At 53.3% G+C, this 19502-nt stretch overlaps 1 protein-coding gene across 2 annotated transcripts in view; it reads left to right on the top strand.

The window, feature by feature from the left end:
• Positions 1–19502, top strand: part of RNF220 (ring finger protein 220) — a 224861-nt gene that overhangs the window by 182864 nt on the left and 22495 nt on the right. For both annotated transcript variants that reach the window (XM_035018752.1, XM_035018753.1), the window contains 3 exons: positions 6631–6763; positions 14713–14758; positions 18181–18282. In XM_035018752.1, coding sequence (XP_034874643.1) covers positions 6631–6763; positions 14713–14758; positions 18181–18282 — 281 coding nt within the window. The remainder of the gene's footprint in view (positions 1–6630; positions 6764–14712; positions 14759–18180; positions 18283–19502) is intronic.

The raw sequence follows: 19502 nt of genomic DNA, 5'->3' as shown, positions 1-19502 counted from the left end.
TGCCCTCTTCCCTCTCGTGCCCTCTTCCCTCTCGTGCCCTCTTCCCTCTCGTGCTCTCTGTCTCTCATTCTCTCTCTCAAATAAATAAATAAAATCTTTAAAAAAAAAAAAGATTAAAAAAATTAAATTAAATTAAATTAAAAAAAATAAAACCACTCTGGGGACATTTGTTATTGTCCCTATCTGCAGTCAGTTCCCAAGCTCCTTGAGGGCAGAGAGTGTACCTGTCCTGTTCATTATTGCATGGCGTCGTACAATAACAAGCCCGTTGTCAGTATCCAGTTGACAGTGGTTGAATACTATTGAATTATTGCCTAGCTGAGTGGATAGGTAGGTAAGTAGCTGGGTATTATGCAGTGGTTAAGAGCACTAGCTTTGGCGTCAGACAGACCTGAATTTAAATCCTGCTCTGAACCTTCTAGCTCTGTCGCTTCATTGTTCCAAACCCCATTTTCCTCATCATTGTGATTACAATAATAATATCTACATCACAGGACTGTCGTAAAGATGAATGGGATAAAATATGCATAACATTAAGCCTACAGCCTAACGTATAATAACAACCAATAAATAGCTATTATTAATACACAGATAATGGATAAATGGTTAGATGGATGGACAGATGGATATACTGACATACAAACCAATCAAGAGATAGATGGGAAGGAAGAAGGACCTCCGTGGAGGCCAGAAGGGCCAGGGTACCTACAGAATCATATACAATCTTCTTTTTTTTTTAAGATTTTATTTATTTGACAGAGAGAGACACAGCGAGAGAGGGAACACAAGCAGGGGGAGAGGGAGAGGGAGAAGCAGGCTTCCCGCAGAGCAGGGAGCCCGATGTGGGACTCGATCCCAGGACCCTGGGATCATGACCTGAGCTGAAGGCAGTCGCTTAACCAACTGAGCCACCCAGGCGCCCAGAATCATATACAATCTTGACCATAGCAGGGAAGAAGGCCAGATGCAGGGCAAGGCCAGGCGGGTGTCAGAAGGGGACAGATACAGGTACAAACAAGAAACTGTGCCAGCAGCCTACTGGAGATGATAATGACTCATCACTTTGTACAGAGCCCTAGTTTAACTGAATCCTCACAAAAGTCCTGGGAGCTGGATATTATTATACCTGCTTCACACAAGGAAAAACTAAAGCTCAGCAGTGTTAAGTGATTTGCCCAAGGTCTCACAGCTGGTAAGAGACAACTCTGTTGAATTCTGCTTGAAGGCTCCTCTGTGTCCTGGTCACCAGGAAATGGAAGCCCTTCTACCGGGGGTTCGGTGAAGGGAAGGGTGGGGCACACGTGTGTGTATACACAAACACACACATGGACACACATACATCCTCTTCAAAGACCCAGCTTCCATTGCCATGTGTCATTAGCGGTACCCTCACTCTCATTTTAACCCTCCCCCTTCTTAAATCAGACACCGGGCAGTCAAGCCCTGCCTTTTGTGGTCTGCAGAGAAAATATCATGAAGATGGGACTTGCTGCTTGAACAAACAGAGGCAAGAATGGAACCCACGGGCAACAGAACTAGGACACCACCAAACAGGCCAAGCCAGAGAAGCACTCGCTGGGCGGGGCGCTGCAGGGTCGGATGTGGGTTAGTGATCTCGGAAGGGAAGGCTTTCCCTGTGAATGAGCCCCCAGCCTCCAGGTCCCAGTTCAGCACCAGGCTTCACTATGGAAGATGGCAGAGAAGGAGCCGCTCTGCGGGCCCTGGAGTTGCCTGCTCCCAATGGTCAGCACTTCCCAACAGAGGGGGGCAGCAGAGGGCTGATCTGGGACCCCAGGTGCCTGAGGCCCAGTTCCAAGACCTCAGGACCCGACCGGTGGGAGCCTGGCCCCGGCGAGGAGAAGGCTACCTGGCTTGAGCGCTCCGCTCTCCTCGGCGTGCCTATCCGTCTTCACAGCCTGCGGCCAGTCACTTCCGGGTGGAACCTCACCGATTTGGGTGGGCAGGTATTCTAAGCAGCTCCGAACGCGAAGGGGACCTCATGGAGGTCACACAGCTAGGGAGCTTGACCCTGTCGTCGCCTCTGGCTCTTGGAGCTTGAGGTGCCGTGCACGGAAGGCTGAGGACGGGGTCGAGCCCCTCTGCTCCCCGCTCCCCTCCGGCTCCGGGGGCTCCCTGCGGCGGGCGGGAAAGTGGAGGTGGCAGGCGCAGTGGGGGCGGGGCGGGGGGGGAGGCGCCGTAATGAATGTGGACGGGAGGCGGAATGAGCGATCCATCTTTGCATGGGAAGGGAGGGGGCCGCCGGCGTTCCCCCCACACACTCACACACTCAATCAGGTGCTGTCAGACCTCGGGCCGCCTGGCATTTTGGTGAAGAATCTCTCAGCTAAAAATTGTTGTCAGTCCCATTTCCTCGTTATCAGTGCAAGGGCTGAGGCAGCGCCCGGGGATTAACAGGAGCGGCGAGCGCCCGCACCGCCATCCGCCGCCGATAACACTGGGCCTCCCACCTCACCTCCCCCATTCATCATCTTTAGCACTGACAGCCCGTCCCAGTCCCTGTCCCCAGCCCCTCATGCTTCCCACGTCTCCCCACTACGCTGCTCAGCCTGCCTCCTGACCTCCCTATGGAGCTAGGCCTCCTGAAGAGAGACAAGATTCAACCTAGGCCCGCATGACCTACACCCACCTGTGGCAAAGGGCCTGGCCAGCTTGGGGGGGTGGGGGGGGCAGGGGCAGGAGTGAGGGATGCTCAAGGAGAAGATGCTTTCTGACAGCCTGCCTCTGGAGGGCTCAGTCTGCCTACCTGTGATGCTGGCACATTGGCGTTGCAGAAGGGATTCCAGGGATTCCTACATCAGATGGGCAGCTGAACTAGGGATTTCCAGAGGTCTCTCCAGCCTGAGGACTCTCAGATTCTGGGAACTGTGGAAGAGAAGGGCCAGGATGCCCACTTTCAGGCCTTGGAAGAGTAGGGGGTTGAGGACTTCGTTCCCACCCCCGCAAGACCACAGCCCCCTCCTCTTGGCCATTCCCAGTGGTTTTATGGCCCGTTTTATGGCCACTGTAATGGCCCAGGTCAAAAGCTTCAGGGAGCTGTATTCTGGGAATTATGCAAACGAGGAGCAGGCCCAGGGCCAGAGTATGGATTTTGTCATTAAACCTGGGCAGGCCATGTCGTTAGTGCAGTAAAACCCACGTCATGACCACAGGTCTCAATATAAAATTATAGGGAACACAGCGGGGGAGGGGAAGCAGGGGGCCCATGGCCAGGCTGACACCTGCCACTCTAACCCCTGAGAAAATGGGGGTGGGATGGAGGGCATGAGCTTCAGGGTCCCTCTGCTGATCCCTGTCAGTGCTATTCCCAAAGCTGAAGCCAGGAAGAGGGCCCACTGTCCTGATGGGGAAACTGAGGCCAAGCTCAGAAAAGTAGATCTCTGTGGCAGCAAAGCAGATGAACTGAGAACAAGTAAATGGGAATGCTGAGTCCTGGTCCCAGCCTTGGAGGGAAGACTCTGGGCTCTAGGAATCCCTAAGAGCCAGAGTTGGTGGCCCAGGCTAAAGGGGGCAGAAACCCTGATTTTTCCACCTCAGCTCCATGCCCTGGATCCTCTGCTTTGTCAGGTCTCCTCCCTTACCATTTCCCCAGTTATGCCCCAGGCCCTGCCTCAATGATCCATTTTAACAGCCTTATCAATTCTCCCTTATTCACCCCTCATGCTTCCATCAGGCACTGCCTCCCCCTGGACCCTACCAACCACCCTCTGGTCCTTCCAGCCTCCACCCTGGAGCTCCCGTTCCCACCTCCCGCAGCCCTGGCCAGGGCAGCAGTGACTGGACCCACTGACCCTTCTTTGGCTTTCCTCTTACTTTGTGATCTCCTTCAGGCCAAGAATGTGTTTTATTTATCTCTGAACTCCAGTTTCTCCTAGAATAATGCCTGAAGTAAAATAATTGTCTAATTAATGTTTGCTGAGTGAATAAATAAATGAAGCATTGAGATCATGAGCTGAGTACAGGGACCACTATCCAGTTCAGAGACTCAGTTTCCCCACCTGTAAAACAAAGGTATTGGCCTGCAGAATTTCTAGGGTCTCACTCACCTCTAAGATTCTCAGGCAGAATGAAGTTCAAGGCAGAGCTGAGACTAGAATCCTTATCTCCCATCCTCCAGACCAGGCCACATCTGCTTCTTTTACTCAGAACTGCCTTCCAGCTGTCCTCTGAGCATCTGAGGCATAGCCAGCAAGGCACATGATCAGTAGGGCCCCTTCCCCTGCTCAGAGACCTAGCCACACAGACTAGAGCCACACCTAGCTTACCCTGGCCCACACCAAGCCTCCACAGTGGACCTCCCAGCTCTGCAAAGATCATCTGGCTTCTAGGATGATCTGCTCTTCTTCCTACAGCCTTTCCCTTCCTCTTTTCCTCTCCTTTGCTTCATTACTGCACATCTAGTCAATGTCAGGTCTGTTTTCAATTGTCTATAAAGAAAGTCACAACTCATTGTTTTGCTCCCAGTTCTCTGCCTGGAACACTTCTAAGGTGCAACTTAAATTCCATTTCTTTGGTTAAGACTTCTCTTTTTGCACTCCTCAAAACACACACCCAGAATGAACTACTCCCTCCTTTGAGCTCTCAGATGACTCAGTCTGGACATCCAGGAGAGCTGTGACCATCCTCAACCTTGTGTCAAAGGGAGGTGTGTTCCTGTGCTCAGCTGAACTGGGAGCTCCTTCAGGCATGGGGTTGCTAGAGTTAGCAAATAAAAATATATGACCTCCAGGTAAATTTGATTTTTGGAAGAACAATGAGTAACTTTTAGCATAAGTATATGCCATGCAATATTTGAGACATACTTATACTGAAAAAGTATTCATTGTTTACTGAAATTCAAATATAATTGAGCATCTCATATATTTTTAAAAGATTTTATTTATTTATTTGACAGAGAGAGACACAGCAAGAGAGGGAACACAAGTAGGGAGAGTGGGAGAGGGAGAAGCAGGCTTCCCGCAGAGCAGGGAGCCCGACTCGGGGCTCGATCCCAGGACCCTGGGATCGTGACCTGAGCCGAAGGCAGATGCTTAACGACTGAGCCACCCAGGCGCCCCTGAGCATCTTATATTTAATCTGGCAACCCAGCTCAACCACCATCATTACTGGCATGGCCTTTATCTCTCTGAAAGCTAATTTTGACCCTCTCTGGGCAACAGTGGGAAGAAGAAGCAGGGAGAAAGATCTTGGCTGAAGCTAAAGAAGTCTTTCTACAGTCGACGTTTACATAGATAGGCAAGGATGTTTCTGGATGAATAGGCCTCCTCAACCCCATGCCTTAAGCAGAGGGCAGAGGAGCACTGGGTGGCATCAGTGACAAGGGAGAGGGTTTAGGCTCCCCAAGAGGCATGCACTAGGCAACCTTCAGCCTCCTTCCTAGAATAGTGTGCTCTGGTCACCATCAGCGACAGAGACAGTGACAGAGCTGGGACACAGTGGGGACAGAGTGCAGGCTCCCAGCTGGCCCCCCAAGCCAGCATAAGCCAGCCCAATACCCACTTGTATTCCCATACAATTTGAAGGGTATTTGGGAGGGGGAAACCCAGAATCTGTTAGGCTCACAAGAGGCCAATGAGGTTATCCATGTGAGAGATAGTGAGATCCAAACAGGGAGAATATAGATTCCAGGAATACTGAAGAAGCAGAATGGACAGGACCTGGTGGTTAAATGAATGTGGGAGGGACAGTAAGGCAAGGGAAGGGGCCTCAGGGGAGGCGAATTTTCCCGGCTTGGGTGACTAAGGTGTCAGTGTCATTAACTAAGATGGGCACTGCTGAAGAGGAGCAGTTTTGCAAGGGGTGAAGAAGCTGAAGGACTTGTTTTCTTGGGGGATTCTTAGGGGACATCCAGGCATCGCTGTCCGTTAGGCACTTGGATACAGAGGCTGAGAGAACCAGGGAGGGATCTGGGGGCAGAGACACAGATTCTGGAATCTACAGGGCACAGATGGGAGTTAGGGCCGTAAGAAGGAAGAAGAGCATCCAGCATGCAGAACAGGGAGAGGAGAGGCTATGGGCAGAATCCTGGGAAGGTGAGGAACCAGGAGAGAACACTACCCGAGAAGTCACATGGGTCCTTTCTGGTCGTTCCCCCTTGACTGTGAGGGCCTCAAGGGCAGGGACTAGATCTGATTATATTCTGGGGCCCCACTGCTCTGCACCGGGGCTGGTTCAGAGTAGACCCCAGACAATGTTTGTTGAATGAATGCAGGAATGAATCTTCTTTCTCCCTCTTTTCTTCCTTCTCCAGATTTGGGGAATATGAAAGCAGAAAGGAAAGGAGAGACAGAGGGGGCACTGGATATTCTGGGTGATGGCCCAAGACCTTCACTAACCAGTATGAAACGAAGTGATCCAGCTTTGATTGCACAGAGCATTGATTGTGTCCCAAAAGATTTTCCAGAGGGGCAGCCGGCTAAGGAGGTGTCATTCATGGCCCAGAGCCACAAAGAAGGGTGAATGGTCCTGGTCTCTGAGACCCTCAGGCTCCACCCTCCTCTAGGCCAGGAAGCCCTGGGAGGCAGCAGGCTCGGACTGGAGGATTGGGACACTGGGTTTCCGTCCACAGACTAGCCCAGCTTATCTGTCTGTCTCTTCTTCTTCCCTCCCCAGGTAAGAAAAAGGCAGCAGCTTTGTTTGACAGCCAGGCCCCTATTTGCCCCATCTGCCAGGTCCTGCTAAGGCCCAGTGAGTTGCAGGAGCATATGGAACAAGAACTTGAACAGCTGGCCCAGCTGCCTGCCAGGTAAGCCACCAACCGGGGGAGCCTGCCTGCCAGACGGTTCCACTCACAGTTCTAAACGCCAGGTCCCGGAAGAGCCGCCTGGCCCAGTCCCCGGCCTCTAGGTAGAAGGCAAAGCCCTCCTGTTACTCTCCTCTACTCTGCCTTCAGTCCTCGGATCCTCCAGCAAAATGGTGATGCCTTTCCCTTCTTGCTGTATTTTCGGAGATGGGAAGAGGGTGACCCCTCTTCAGTCCTCAGCCTCAAAAGGGCACAAGAGGAGCTGGAAAGGGATGAGCCACAGCCACGGGCCTTGCACTGCCATGCTAAGCCTCCAGGTAGGGTAGCAGAAGCAGGGACTGGGCCTGGCAGGCTGCCCAGCAGTATGGCCTTGTGCCGCCATCCAGGGGAGTAAGCACTACCTTCTCTATGAATCTCAAGGTCTGAAAGGTGACAATCAAGAAGGGTCTTGGGCAGGTCCCCCCGTGCTCCACCCTACCTCCCTTCTCCCTGCCTGAAGGACCAGATGGAGCCTCGTTGAGGGCCTAATAGAGGAGCCAGGTTATCAAAGGGACAGAGCCAGGGTGTGACAAATTACCCCAAATCTTAGCAATTTAAAGCAACCATTTCATTGTACTCATGGAATCTGTGGGTTCAGGAATTCAGACAGAGCACAGAGGGGATGGCTTGTGTCTGCTCCAGGATGTCTGGGGCCCCAGCTGGGAAGACTCAATGGCTGGGAGCTGGGATCATCTAGAGCCCCCTTCACTCACATGTCTGGTGATTGATTCCGGCTGTCAGCTGGGACCTCAGCTGGGGCTGTGACCAAAGCACCTACACTTGGCTTCCATGTGGCCTGGGCTTGCTCATAGCCTGGCAGCCTCCGGGCAGTTGGATTTTCTATGTGGCAGCTTAGGGCGCTCAAGCAAATGTTCCAGCCAACGAGATGGAAGCTGCATCACCTTTTACAACCTAGCCTCGAAAGTCATTTCATGCCACTTCTGCTGGTCTCTATTGGTCAAGGCAGTATCAGCCCAGCCAGACTGAAGGGGAGCAAACATACACCCCACCTTTTGATGGGAGAGTGGCACGGTCATATTATAGGAGAGCACATGGGATAGGAGACATGGTGGGTTGCAGCCCTCTCTGGAAGATACGTCTGCCAGGGAACAGCCTTCCCCACCATTCCCAACCCCACCCCACCCCTTGTTCAGTCCAAGTCATCAAACTTGACTGATCTTCCTTCTACCGTCTCACGTAATCCCCCTTGCAGGGTGCAGGAGACCCAGAGGTAAACCCGAACGGGTCCCACCCCCAGAAGCTCACTGCTTGAGAGTAAGGGGAGCGGGGCCATAGAAACCGTGAGGGGTAGAGGCTGCTCGATGGGAAGAACTGTGGGGCATGGAGAAAGCGCCAACCCCAGCTCAGAGCAGAGCAGACCTCCTATGGGAGGGGCGGCCTGAGCTGAATTTTGAAGGAAGTATTAGTTATCTGTTGCTGTGCTGCAATTACCCTCAAACCTATCGGCTTGAAACAACAAACATTTATTACCCACAGTGTCTATGGACCATCAGTTCAGGAACAGCTCAGTTGGGTAGTTGTGGGTAGTTGTAGCTTCTGGCTCGGTCTCTCATGAGGCTGCAGTTAGGATGTCAGCCAAGACTGCAGTCATCCGAAAGTCTGCCAGTGACTTCGGGAGCCATTCCCAAGATGGTTCCTCCACACGTGGGTCTCTCCGTAGGACAGCTTGAGTTTCCCTCTGACATGGCTGCTGACTTCCCACAGAGGAAGTGATCCCAGAGAGAGACTCAGGAGGAAGCCACAATGCCTTATATGATCTAGTCTCAGAAGTCATACAAGATTGCTTCCAGTGTATTTTATTCTCTTCATTAGAAGCAAGTCACCAAGGCCAGCCCCCACTCAAGAGAGAATTAAACTCTGTAAGCTCTACTTCTTGACAGGAGGAATATCAAAGAATTTGTGAGAATACTTAAAACTAGCACAGAAGACTATACAAATGATAAAATAATAATCCTGTTTGCACACTCGCTATATGCCAAGTACTCTACGTTGCATTAATGTATTTAATCTTCACAACAACCCTCTAGGGTAGGTAATAAAAAATTATTAACTCCATTTTACAGATGGGGAAACTGAGGAACAGAGGGGCTAAGTGGCTTCTCTAAGGTTGCACAGCCCATAAAGTGGTAAAGATAAGATTCAAATCCAAGCAATCTGACTGTAGTGCCATGCTCTTAACCGTTCCCGGCATACACACACACCCCTGCCCCCCCCCCACACACACACACCTGGGACTAGCCTAAAAGGGGCACAGCGGGAAAGAAATATCTTTCCGCAATCTTTCCACACCTTGGCTGTCTGGGAGGGTTTCTGGGCAATTTGCTTCCAATGGAGGACTTCCCCTCAATAAGAACAGAGAATAGAGGCAGAGGTGTGTGGAGGGACCTGCAGCGCCCCATAAAAGCTGTGGACCCCTAAGGATCTGGAAAATGGGGGCCCAAGCTCTCTTTCTGCCTCCTCAGTGGGGGCCACACTATAGCCTAGTTCCTGCGGCCCCACCCCTGCACAGCCCAGGGAGTCCACATCTACCCACAGAGGTGCCCCCCAGCCGTGATCCTGCACCAGTCCCCCCCCATATTTCGTCACACCCTTACCCGCGTGTCCGTTCCCCCCCCCCCAGAGCTCCCACATCTGCTCCGCCCCTCACGGCTGTGTCTTGCGTCCCCCACTTCTGTGCCCCTCACGTCCAGGCCCACCCCAGCACCCCCTAACCCTTGGCACGCCACCCCCCACCCGGTGTCTGACAGCCGGACAGCGGGATCTGCACAGCAAGTGAAATTCCCGTCGGATCGATAAAGCCGAAGCGCTGGCGGCGACGGGTCGATGGTTTTATCTGTCTCGGCCCCGCCGCGCCCGGCGCGCTGACAGTCCGACCGGCCGGCAAAGGCGTTCAAGGGCAGCCGCGCCCGCCGCCCCCTCCCCTCCCCTCCCCTCCCCCGCCCTCCCCTCCCTGCGGCCGCTGCGCCCACCGGACTGCGGGCTGGACCGGCCGCCGCCGCCCTCGTGATTTATCTGGATTTTTAATTGGAAAAAATTTGCGAATTAATTGATTTCAGGAACTTGCCAATTAACATTGTAATTGGGTGCGTGATAAATTCCCAAGGAGCGTGTCAGCTCCCTCCGGGCTGAGGGCGCCGCAGAGCCCGGGTAGCGCGCGGGGAGGGCCCCAGCTTTGGCTGCCCTTGCCCCGCCCCTGCCCGCTGTCTGGGAGGCAGGAGGAGAGCTGAAGAAGTGGGGGAAAAGATGTGGCACCTGGGCTCCTGAGACTCCTACCCCCCCAACCCCCCCACCCCACCCCCCCTTCCTCCCACGGGCTCCCTGAGCTGAATGGGACCTTTGCCCAGCCATTTCACAGATGGGGAAACTGAGTCCTGCAGGAGGGCAGAGCTTATGTGTGCCTGGGCATGCTGGCATGGAGGGCATCCTCCATCCATGGCATGTGGCCAGAGCCTTCCTGCCCAGCTCTCCAGTCCTCTCCTTTCCCTTCCACTGCTTGCTCCCTGCTCCCTGCTCCCCTCCCTTCTCTTCCCTCCAACTTTCCCCTTCCTGCTCTTACTCTGCCTTTGCCTCTGCTCTCCCACCCCTCCCACAGCTTAGCGGGCTCCGGAGCCTGTGGACGCTGCTGCAGGGTGCCTCTCCATCACCTGGGACGCCTCCCTCCGTCCCTGCCACATGGCTGCTCCCCGAGAAGTTCTTCAGGATGGGCCTGGTGTTGTGCCTTCTGCTTCCCTTTGCCCAACAGCACAGAGCAGCAACCTTCCCCCCACCCCCACCCCCACCCCCACCCGCAGCAGGCTGCTCTTTGACACACCTGAGGACTCACACAGAGAAGCAGGGACCTCCTGGCTCCCAAGCTAGGGCTGGCTGCTTTTTACGGACACAGGCAAACGCGTGTACATAACGTACAGGCACCGTCCACGCCCACATTCCAGCACACGAGCTATGCTCACATACACACACACTCATTCCCACAGATACATGGGCACGCAGACACCTACGGGAAGAAGACTCAGAACTCCTGTTGGCAAAGCACGTCTACTTTTCAAAGTACTTTGACACTTGAGATCAGAGGCTGTGGCCCCACACCATCCTTCAGCCCGGCCTCCCCTTTCTCAGTCCTGCACAGGAGTGCAAATAGACCCCAGGACTCAGCTAGTTAGAACAAGGAGGGCATAGTTAGATTAAGGACAGATTGTAGGGGGCTTTCAGGCCTGGAGGGTTGTCCTAGATGCAGAGGGGGAGTCAGAATATTGGTGAGCCGCAAGAACCTTGACCAGATTGCAGAAGTGGAGAATCGCTCTGGAGGCCAGTGTGGAGCATGAATTGGGGGTCGAAGCAGAGAGACAAATGACGTTGGGCAGGGTCCAAGGGACAGATGATGAGCTGACCCACTGACCTGGGACAATGGCAGTGGCCGTGGGAACGGAGAAGAGGGAATGATGAGAAACTGGTGGAGGAAGAAGCAAGAGAACTTAGGTGATTACTCACAAGGTACTTGCTAGGAAGAGCCTTCTGACCTGGGTGACCAGAAGGGTGATGATGGCAGAGAAGGAAGTTTCTGAGGAAAGGAGGAGACAATGGACAGGGCTCTGGGCATGCTAAGCCTAAGATGTCTCTGGGATGGTGATGGGGTAGAGACTGGTTGTGTGCGGACAGGCAGCAAACATACAGCGGGCTGAAGATTGGAGGGTTGTGGGGAGTGACCCCCCAGACTTCTCTGTGGCCCTCAGGCAGGAGTTTCCACCCAGAGAAAGGAAAGAGCCCTAGGCATGGAGAGATGGCACAGAGGTGCAAGTGAGGTGCGGCTTGGTGAGGCCTGAGCCTGGGGACCTTTCCTGGGAGGCTTCCAAAGCCACTTTGAGACCTGGCCTCTAGGATGGGAAGCCAGCTCTCTGGTCAGTGCTTTCAAAGTCCTGAAAGGAGCCACAGGGAGGCTAGGGGACTCTAGAGAGGCGGGGTATGGAGATGGCAGTGCCCCCACCCCCACTTAAGCCTTATTTAAGGCCGGCCTCGGTGTTTGGTTGGGTAATGAACTAGATAAACAATTCCCCAAATAGATTAAAACGAAGTGTAACTTACAAAGGCGCTGGTGATGATGGTATTCCCAGGCAGCACACCATTTCTTTATTTCCAAGGATAATTCAGTGTAAATCACCTTAATTAAAAGTGTCAGCCCAGCCCATGAATATTGTACTTAGGAACGCGTTTCCTGGGTCCCAGTTATAATTTAAAACCCATGGATCACTAGGCAGCGAGTGACTGAGAAGGGAGGAAATCGTTGGGGGCGGGCTGTGGAAACAGGGAAGGACGGAAGGCAGAGGAGTTGGTGGGCTGGGCAGGAGCCAGTCGGCCTGGCCTGTAGCTCTGGGGTTCTGACCTCCCCTTTCGGTGGCAGGCTTTTCACCAGACTCCTGTCCCTGGGGGACCAAGCACAGTCAGAGGTAATCAGGTTGTTGGAAGAAAGGTGGGGGGGGCAGGGCACTTGCTCAGAGAGAGGGAAGGAGCCTAAGGCAGGACCAGTCCAACTTAAGGGGGAGGGAAGAGTATTGGCAAAGGGAGAAGTTGGACATTCTCACCCTAGATGTCCTCATTTCTACTCATCAACAGAGCAAACTAAAGCCCAGTGTCAGTGGGATGTTCCCGAAGTAGAGAAAAAGAACTCCAAGCTCTGTCCTCCAGCCTAACCCCTGAGTATCTTTAGGGAAGCAGTGTGAGCAATGGAAAAGCAGCACTTCGGACTCGGTCCAACAGGAACTCAAATCCCTAAACCCTACATGGACTGTGTGAACATAGAGGTGTCATTTAACCTCTGTTAGTGAACTTTGTAAAGTTTTTGTGAAGATTAAAGAGAGAACACATATAGAGTACCTGGCCCATACCTGCCAGACCCGTCCCATGTGGTTGGTGCACAATCATTGTTCACTCTTTCCTTTTCAGTCCCAACCTGATCCTGTTCAGACAAAGCTCAGACCTCAGGCCAGGGGTCCAGTGAGAACCCTGGTACACAGTAGATGCCTCATTTCTGTACCTGTCCAGACACAGGTGCAATGGGATGTCAGTCCTTGTTGATTGAGTGAAGGAAGGCTCAAAGTCATGAAGTCCCCAACTAGTCGCTCCTCAAGAGCAGCTCAGTTTCTTCTCTGTATCCGCATTGCCTAGATCAGGGCCTGGCTGGGAGCAAGAATACAGGGACTGTTCAGGAACCAAATGGAACCGAGTGGAACCTGGTCTGGCTGTCCTTCCCAGTCTGTGATGCCCACACCGTGTGATCACACAGGCAGACAGCTCTGCGTTTACACTCAGACCTTAGGCTCATGCTGCTGCTGAACCTGGTGGCCTCTGCACTGTGATGCGTGTGTCTGTGTGGGTGTGTGTCCACGTGTGTCTGCCTGTGTGGGGGCGTGTCCATGCATGTGGGTGTCTGCATCCATGCATGTATTTCCGTGGATGCTGGTGCCTGAGCAGCTCTTCACCCAGGTCTGGGGGACTGTTGTGAATGGGTCTTTATTTACAACATGTTTGAGCCTCTGGGTGTGACCACATGGGTCTGAGTGACTGTTGACAGAATTATGGACAGTGGGTATGTGTGTGTATTTGCCTTTATGCCAGGGTTTCTCAACCTCAGCACTATTAACATTTGGGGCCAGATAATTCCTCGTTGGGAGGGGCTGTCCCATACACTGTAGGATGGTTAATATTCTCTACCCACTAGATGCCATTAGCACACTCCGGGCCCCCATTGGTGATGATCAGAAAGGTCTCCAGACATTGCCAAACGTCCCCTGGGGGACGACGATGACTTTATCTGAATCCACCTAAGCCTTTGCTCACATACTGGGTGTGTCTTCGTCGGACCCTGTGGGTGTTCCCTGGGTCCATGCCCCGTGAGTCCGTGCGTGCCCCACGCATTCTGCCTTGGGTGTGTGTCTGTGTGTCTTTCGTGCCCTACGGACAGCTCTGTGGGCGTGCTGTCCCTGCAGAGCTTGTGCGTGTCTGTGCAGGGACCCTGTGTCAATGGGCTGTGTCTGCCTCCTGCATGTATCAGCCAGCGCCTCTGTGTGCATGTATTTGTATGTGTGTGTGAGTGCACGTGCATGAATGTGTGAGCACAGATGTGGTGAGCACAGTGGGGGCAGCAGGGAGGGAGGGACAGGAACAGGGATATTAATGTTTCTGAAGTGGATCTGATTTGATACGTCTTGTTCCATTGTCAGCATCTGTTTAGCAGGGATTTGTAATACTTTGTGGCTCTGGATCACTCATGCTTAGCGCGGGATGTGGCCTTGCATACCAATTTTGTTATTAAACACAGTCCTCGCCTCCCCCACAGCCCATCCATCACCTCCCGCCCCTGCCCCCGCCTGCTCCGAGCCGCCCACCATATTTCAGGGCCCAGCTCCCGCCCGCCTGCCGCGCCCGATGCCGGAGGGCCTGGGGCTGACAAATTGAATCAGGGGGAGATCATTCCTGGCCTAACGCAGTTTGCAGCGTGTTGGAGGGAGAATTGACAAGAGCCATGTCAGCTCCATCACCCCAATCCCATAGGAGCTAAGAGCAGGCTGGGGACAGGAGGTGGAGGGAAGGGGGCATCCAGGATATGCAGAATCCTCAGGGCTGATACCAGGAGTCAGGTAAAGCCTCTTTCCTCAGATTCACGAGGCAGCCTACCAGGCCTAGTGTCTATGTCCCCCTCCCAGCTCTTGCCACGGGTCCCTGATGGAGGCTGAGCTAGTCAGGGCCAGCTGGGGTTGAATGGCCTTGGTAGAGCTTGGCTGCACGGGGCTGGGCTAAGCTGGCTATGCCTTCTCTTTTTGGGGTCTTCTTGCTATTCTTCTCTTGCATGCCCTGGGCAGCAAGTGGGATGGTCACCCTGTTCTCTTCTTTCTTGGCAGCAAGAATTCCCTTCTGAAGGATGGCATGGCTCCAGGCACCCCCAAGGTAGGTGGACAATTGTGTGTTTTCCTCCTACCCATCCTAACCTAGGCCTACCCATAACTGATTCCTCTCGAGGAAAAGGAGCTCTTCCTGGATGCCCAACTGTCTCCAGGGTTTGATGGTCAGCCTGAGGCGGAGGGCTAACCTGTGTGCTTGAGTGTGTGTGCGTGCGTGTGTGTGTATGTGTGTGTAGTCTGAGCATGAGCCAGAGTATGTTCATCTGACTTCTTCCTCTTCTAGTCAGGACAGGGGTCAAAGCTAAGAATGACCTGGAGGCATGGGGGGCTCGGACATTAAGACTCAAAGGAGGAAGGTGAGCTGTAGCAGGTAAAGAAACATACAGAAGTGCAGGTCAAGATAGAGAGTGCACTGGCCTTCAAAGCCAGGCCATGGGGTGTGTGTGTGTGTGTGTGTGTGTGTACTTTGTCCTGAGGGTAGCAGGGAGCTAGGGAGGATGTTGGGCAGCAGGGAGCCAGGGAGGATGTTGGGCTCATCTGGGGAGACAATCTGCCCCCTCTAAACAGATACTATGGGAGAGAGGTTTGAAAGCATCAGACAGAGAAAGGAAAAATGAAGGGCAAGTGGCTGGTTCAAAGGAGGGGCCAGAGAGGCCTTAGCACAATGACATGATTTGTACCAAGAACTCCCATAGGTGGCCCCAGAGGCAGATGGTACTGCTTCCCCAAAGGTGATGATTTTGAGAGAGTGGGGACCTGAGGAGGAGAACTAGACCCTACTCACTGAGTGTCCCCTTCCTCACCCTCAGTAAGGCAACATCCTTTCTTAAGAGTTCTCAAAATGACTCGTAAAGGCAGGAAACCCTGGCCCTTTTTATAGGGAGTGAGGAGTGAATGTTAAAGCTTCAGAAATGGATGAAATCAGTCAGGAGGCGTGCACAGAGAAATTAGAGCGAAAGCCAACTAGAGAATCTGGGGACCCCTGCACTGGGGGGTCAAGATAAGGTATAGGCACCAGAAAAAGGGTAGAGGAGGAGGGGTCACAAGTTAGGAGGGGCCCAGGAAAGCCTGGTACCCCAGACTCTAAGGGGAGAAAAGTTCCAAACGTATGGGGTGGTCAGCAGTTGAAGAGAGAAAGTCTGGAGAAGGGAACCATTGCATTAAGAAGTCTTAAAGGCACTGGTGACATCTGAGAGGGCAGTTTGGAGAAAAGGAGCCAGAGTGATAATATATTACCTCCAAGGGTTGACCTAATTTCCCCGGAGGCCTCAGAAAGGGTGGGAGTGGATTTTGCACCTTCATTCAGGAAATCACTCAACACAGAAAGTTGGACAGAATAAGGGGCAGAGACAGATGTAGGCCCTGCCCAAGGAAGCAAAGTCCTCCGGCTCTAAAGAGAAAAGGTGGGTGTTGCCACGCAGCTGTGGACCATGCAGGTGGGGAGCCACCCGCCCGCGGATGCCTGCAGCATTCAGTGGTTGTGGTTAAGGAAGGTAGGCCAGCCATTGCCACCTGACACCTGACACCTGAGCATGGCTGTCAGGGCTAGGCATTGGACCCCAGTGAAGCCTGTGCTCGAAGGATAAACACAGATGCAATCCACGTCCATACCTGGCCCCACACATATGCACATGCACACACTACTGAGGTCAGAATACTCACACAGGAGGTCTTAAAACATGTGTGGATCCTGCCACCACGGACACAGGCATGTTGATAATCAGACTCAGAGGCAAGGACCCCGGCTCGCCCACTTCCAGATTCATGCTCACGCCCCCAAAGCTGACCATTTCAGCGTCTATCCCCAGCCTGTGGCTGAGGCTGTAGGGAAGTGGGCCATGGGTGGGAAGAGGCGTGAGGTAGAAGGTTTAAGCCAGAGACTGAGAGGACAGGGAGAAGGAGGGAGGGAGGAGGAGGAGAGGGCGAGGGGGCCTTAGACAAGATTGATGGCCTCATTGCCATTAAGAAAAAAATTAGCCGGTGGCGGCTATCATATTAAAGGGTGAAGAAGCCGTGAATTATTTTCTTAAAGATCTTATCGCTTACAATGATAATTTTACCTTCCAAAAGGCCACTTTTAATGAGGCGAAGAGCCAGGCAAAAAGTCATGATTTAATGCCGGGATTTTTTTTTCAAAACACATTTTACTGCTTTTTGGTCCATGTTTAAAAAGCGCCAGTGACCTTTTTTTATTCTGCTTGCCCCAGGTGTAATGCTGGGGCCTCTCAGGGCTTCTAACCTAGAGAGAATGAGAGAGAGAGAGAAAGCACACAAGAGGGAGCTTTCTCGTGGCGGGGGGCAGGGACCCCCACATTGTTTCCCCTCCTCAGCATCCTCCCTGAGACCAGAGAAGGAGAAGGACATCGCCTGAAAGCCCACCTTAATCTGCCCTGGGCCTGCCTGGCTGGGTGAAGAAAGGGCTCCAAGTTGCAGGCCCTTCCCAGGCTCTTTCCTCCGCCAGCTCTTGGGGAGAGGCTGAGTCAGGGAGCCCTGCCAGGCCAGCAGCTGCCCCTCCCCTCCCAGGGCCCGTGCCTGAGGATGTGCAGCTTGGCCACCGCATGCGGGTCACATCCTAAGGCTCGGTCGGAGATGAAGGATAAATGGCTGCTCCATCTTTCCCAAATTGCTTTCTTTGGGCTGTCACTGGCGATTTGGCATGGTTTCTAGGCTGGGGAGGCCTCCTAGGGAATTGTATGCTTCCGGCTCCGAGCCGTGCAGGCTGGAGAGGGTGGGGGAAGGAAGTAGGGATTGCTTTCAGGCCTCCAGGCCCCCCATTTGCAGCTGAACAGGCCTTGGCAAGAGCCGGCTGAACGTGCCATGTGGTATTTAGAATTGTGGCGCTCGCACACAATGTAAAGCAGACAGTTTATTAATCTAAACCGCAGGCGTATGTAGGAGAGGCTGCACAGGATTGACGTGGGGGGGGGTTAGTTCTGCTGGGGTTCTTGCTGGGGTCACTGCCGCAGCACAGGGATAAATGGACCCAGCGTACATCCCTAGCTGCATGCAGGAAACTCATACATACTATTTAATTTACTGTCTCCATGGCAGGGCTGCCGTCAGCCTGTATTAGGGGCAGGCAGGGCAGCAGGTATGTGGCTTTACCCCCAACCCTTCAGGGGGGGTCCCAGAGTCTCTGCTTGCTAAGGGAGAACAAAGCATATATCATCTCAGCCCACTAGGAGTGGGCAGGGAGCCCTGCCCCACTGGGGCAGAGATTACCTGGGATCTGGGAGGTTTGGACCCTCTTGAAGTTCTCTACCTGTTCCTAGAATCAAACCATCCTCTTCCACCACCATACCCCCGGGACCCCAACACCTGCCTGCCTTCTCAAGAGTGGTTGAGACTATCCCTCTGCCTTCCTCTCTGCCCCTCTCCCCAAAGCTCCGTTGCACTGGGAAGTCTAGGGGACTGACTGACTGCAGGTCTCATTTGGCCTGAGGCGACATGTCCCTTTTCTTCTTCCAGTCCCTCCTGTTGTCTGCTTCCATCAAGAGAGAAGGAGAGTCTCCAACAGCGTCACCACACTCCTCCGCCACTGAGGACCTGCACCACTCAGACAGATACCAGGTGAGGAGGGGGTGGGTGAGCGTCAGAAGGAAGCTCCCGTAGATGAAAGCTTAGAGGGGCCTGCCTGGTGCTAACTCCTCCCCCTCCCTGGGAGGGGAGAAGAGAAGCCTGAACTGTATCTGGTTCCCTCTGTGTCCACTGCCCCTAACTGAAGCCAGAAGGCACAGGTGTCAGGGAATGGGCCTTCTACAGTTGGGTTTTAAGGAGTGATGCCAAGGTCACCTGGGTTCTGGTGGGCTCTGAGCATTTTTGAAGCTTCTCGTTCATCAAGAGGTATCCTATGTGGTTTCATTTCATGAGGGACCCAGAGACATAGCCCCAAATCCCCTGAAGACTTCAAAACCAGGATCCCTTGAGCAAATAACTATTCAGTCCTGCCAAACCTTGGTATCAGACCCAGAGAGAGACAGGCAGACATTACCTGTGAGTGCCATGGGCAAAGAGGAAGGGAGTAATCACAGCAAGAGGGGGCCTGAGGGTAACATCCTAGCTCTATATGGATATCCTTTGTGATAGGAAAGAGAAAGAATTCCCCCAGAAGCTTCTGTCTGAGGAGAGACAGAGTCCTGCCCTTAGGAGCCCCAGTCAGATGGAAGAAAACAGGGCCCTGCTCCAAGAAACATTTGTCTGAATGGCCATAGGGCTTCTCAGGAAGCCCCAGTGTAAAAGGAGAAAACAGCTCTGACTCAGAAGCCCTGACTGGATGTGGAAAGATAAGGCAGCAGGGACCTATAATCCCAGATAGAGGACCTGGGTCACTGCTGGCACACAGGAAGCCTTTGTTGGAATTAAGAGATGTTCTCCTTGGGCCCCCTTTCCTCCCAATTGACACAGCCTGGCATCAGGGTGCAGAGCTTAGAGAAGGGAGCGGGGGAGTGGAGACCAGCCTCACTGGCACCTCCTGTGCTTCTATATGGGACTCAAACTGCATAGTCCAAAGTGCTAGCCCTGGGGAGGGATCCCCACTCTCATAAACCTTGGTTCAAGAGAGGCAGTCCAGTCCAGCCCCTGGGGAACATTGCTCTCACCCAGACAACCCTAGTGTAAATGGAGAAAGGACCCAACCCCAGGGAATTCTGGTCTGATAGGGAGACAAGGCTCTGTACCAGAGAGTTCCACTCCAAAGGGATGGACAGAGCCCTGCTTTTAGGGGGCATTCTGCCACACTCTCTACTTCAGGCACAGCATTCAGCCTCAGTACCTGCCCAACTAGGAAAAGA

Source organism: Mirounga leonina, unplaced genomic scaffold (assembly GCF_011800145.1).
Source record: "Mirounga leonina isolate KUSES-001 unplaced genomic scaffold, KU_Mleo_1.0 Mir_173, whole genome shotgun sequence".
Taxonomy (NCBI): Eukaryota; Metazoa; Chordata; class Mammalia; order Carnivora; family Phocidae; genus Mirounga; species Mirounga leonina.
Note: the sequence above shows the minus strand (reverse complement) of the source record. Positions and strands in the feature narration are given on the sequence as shown.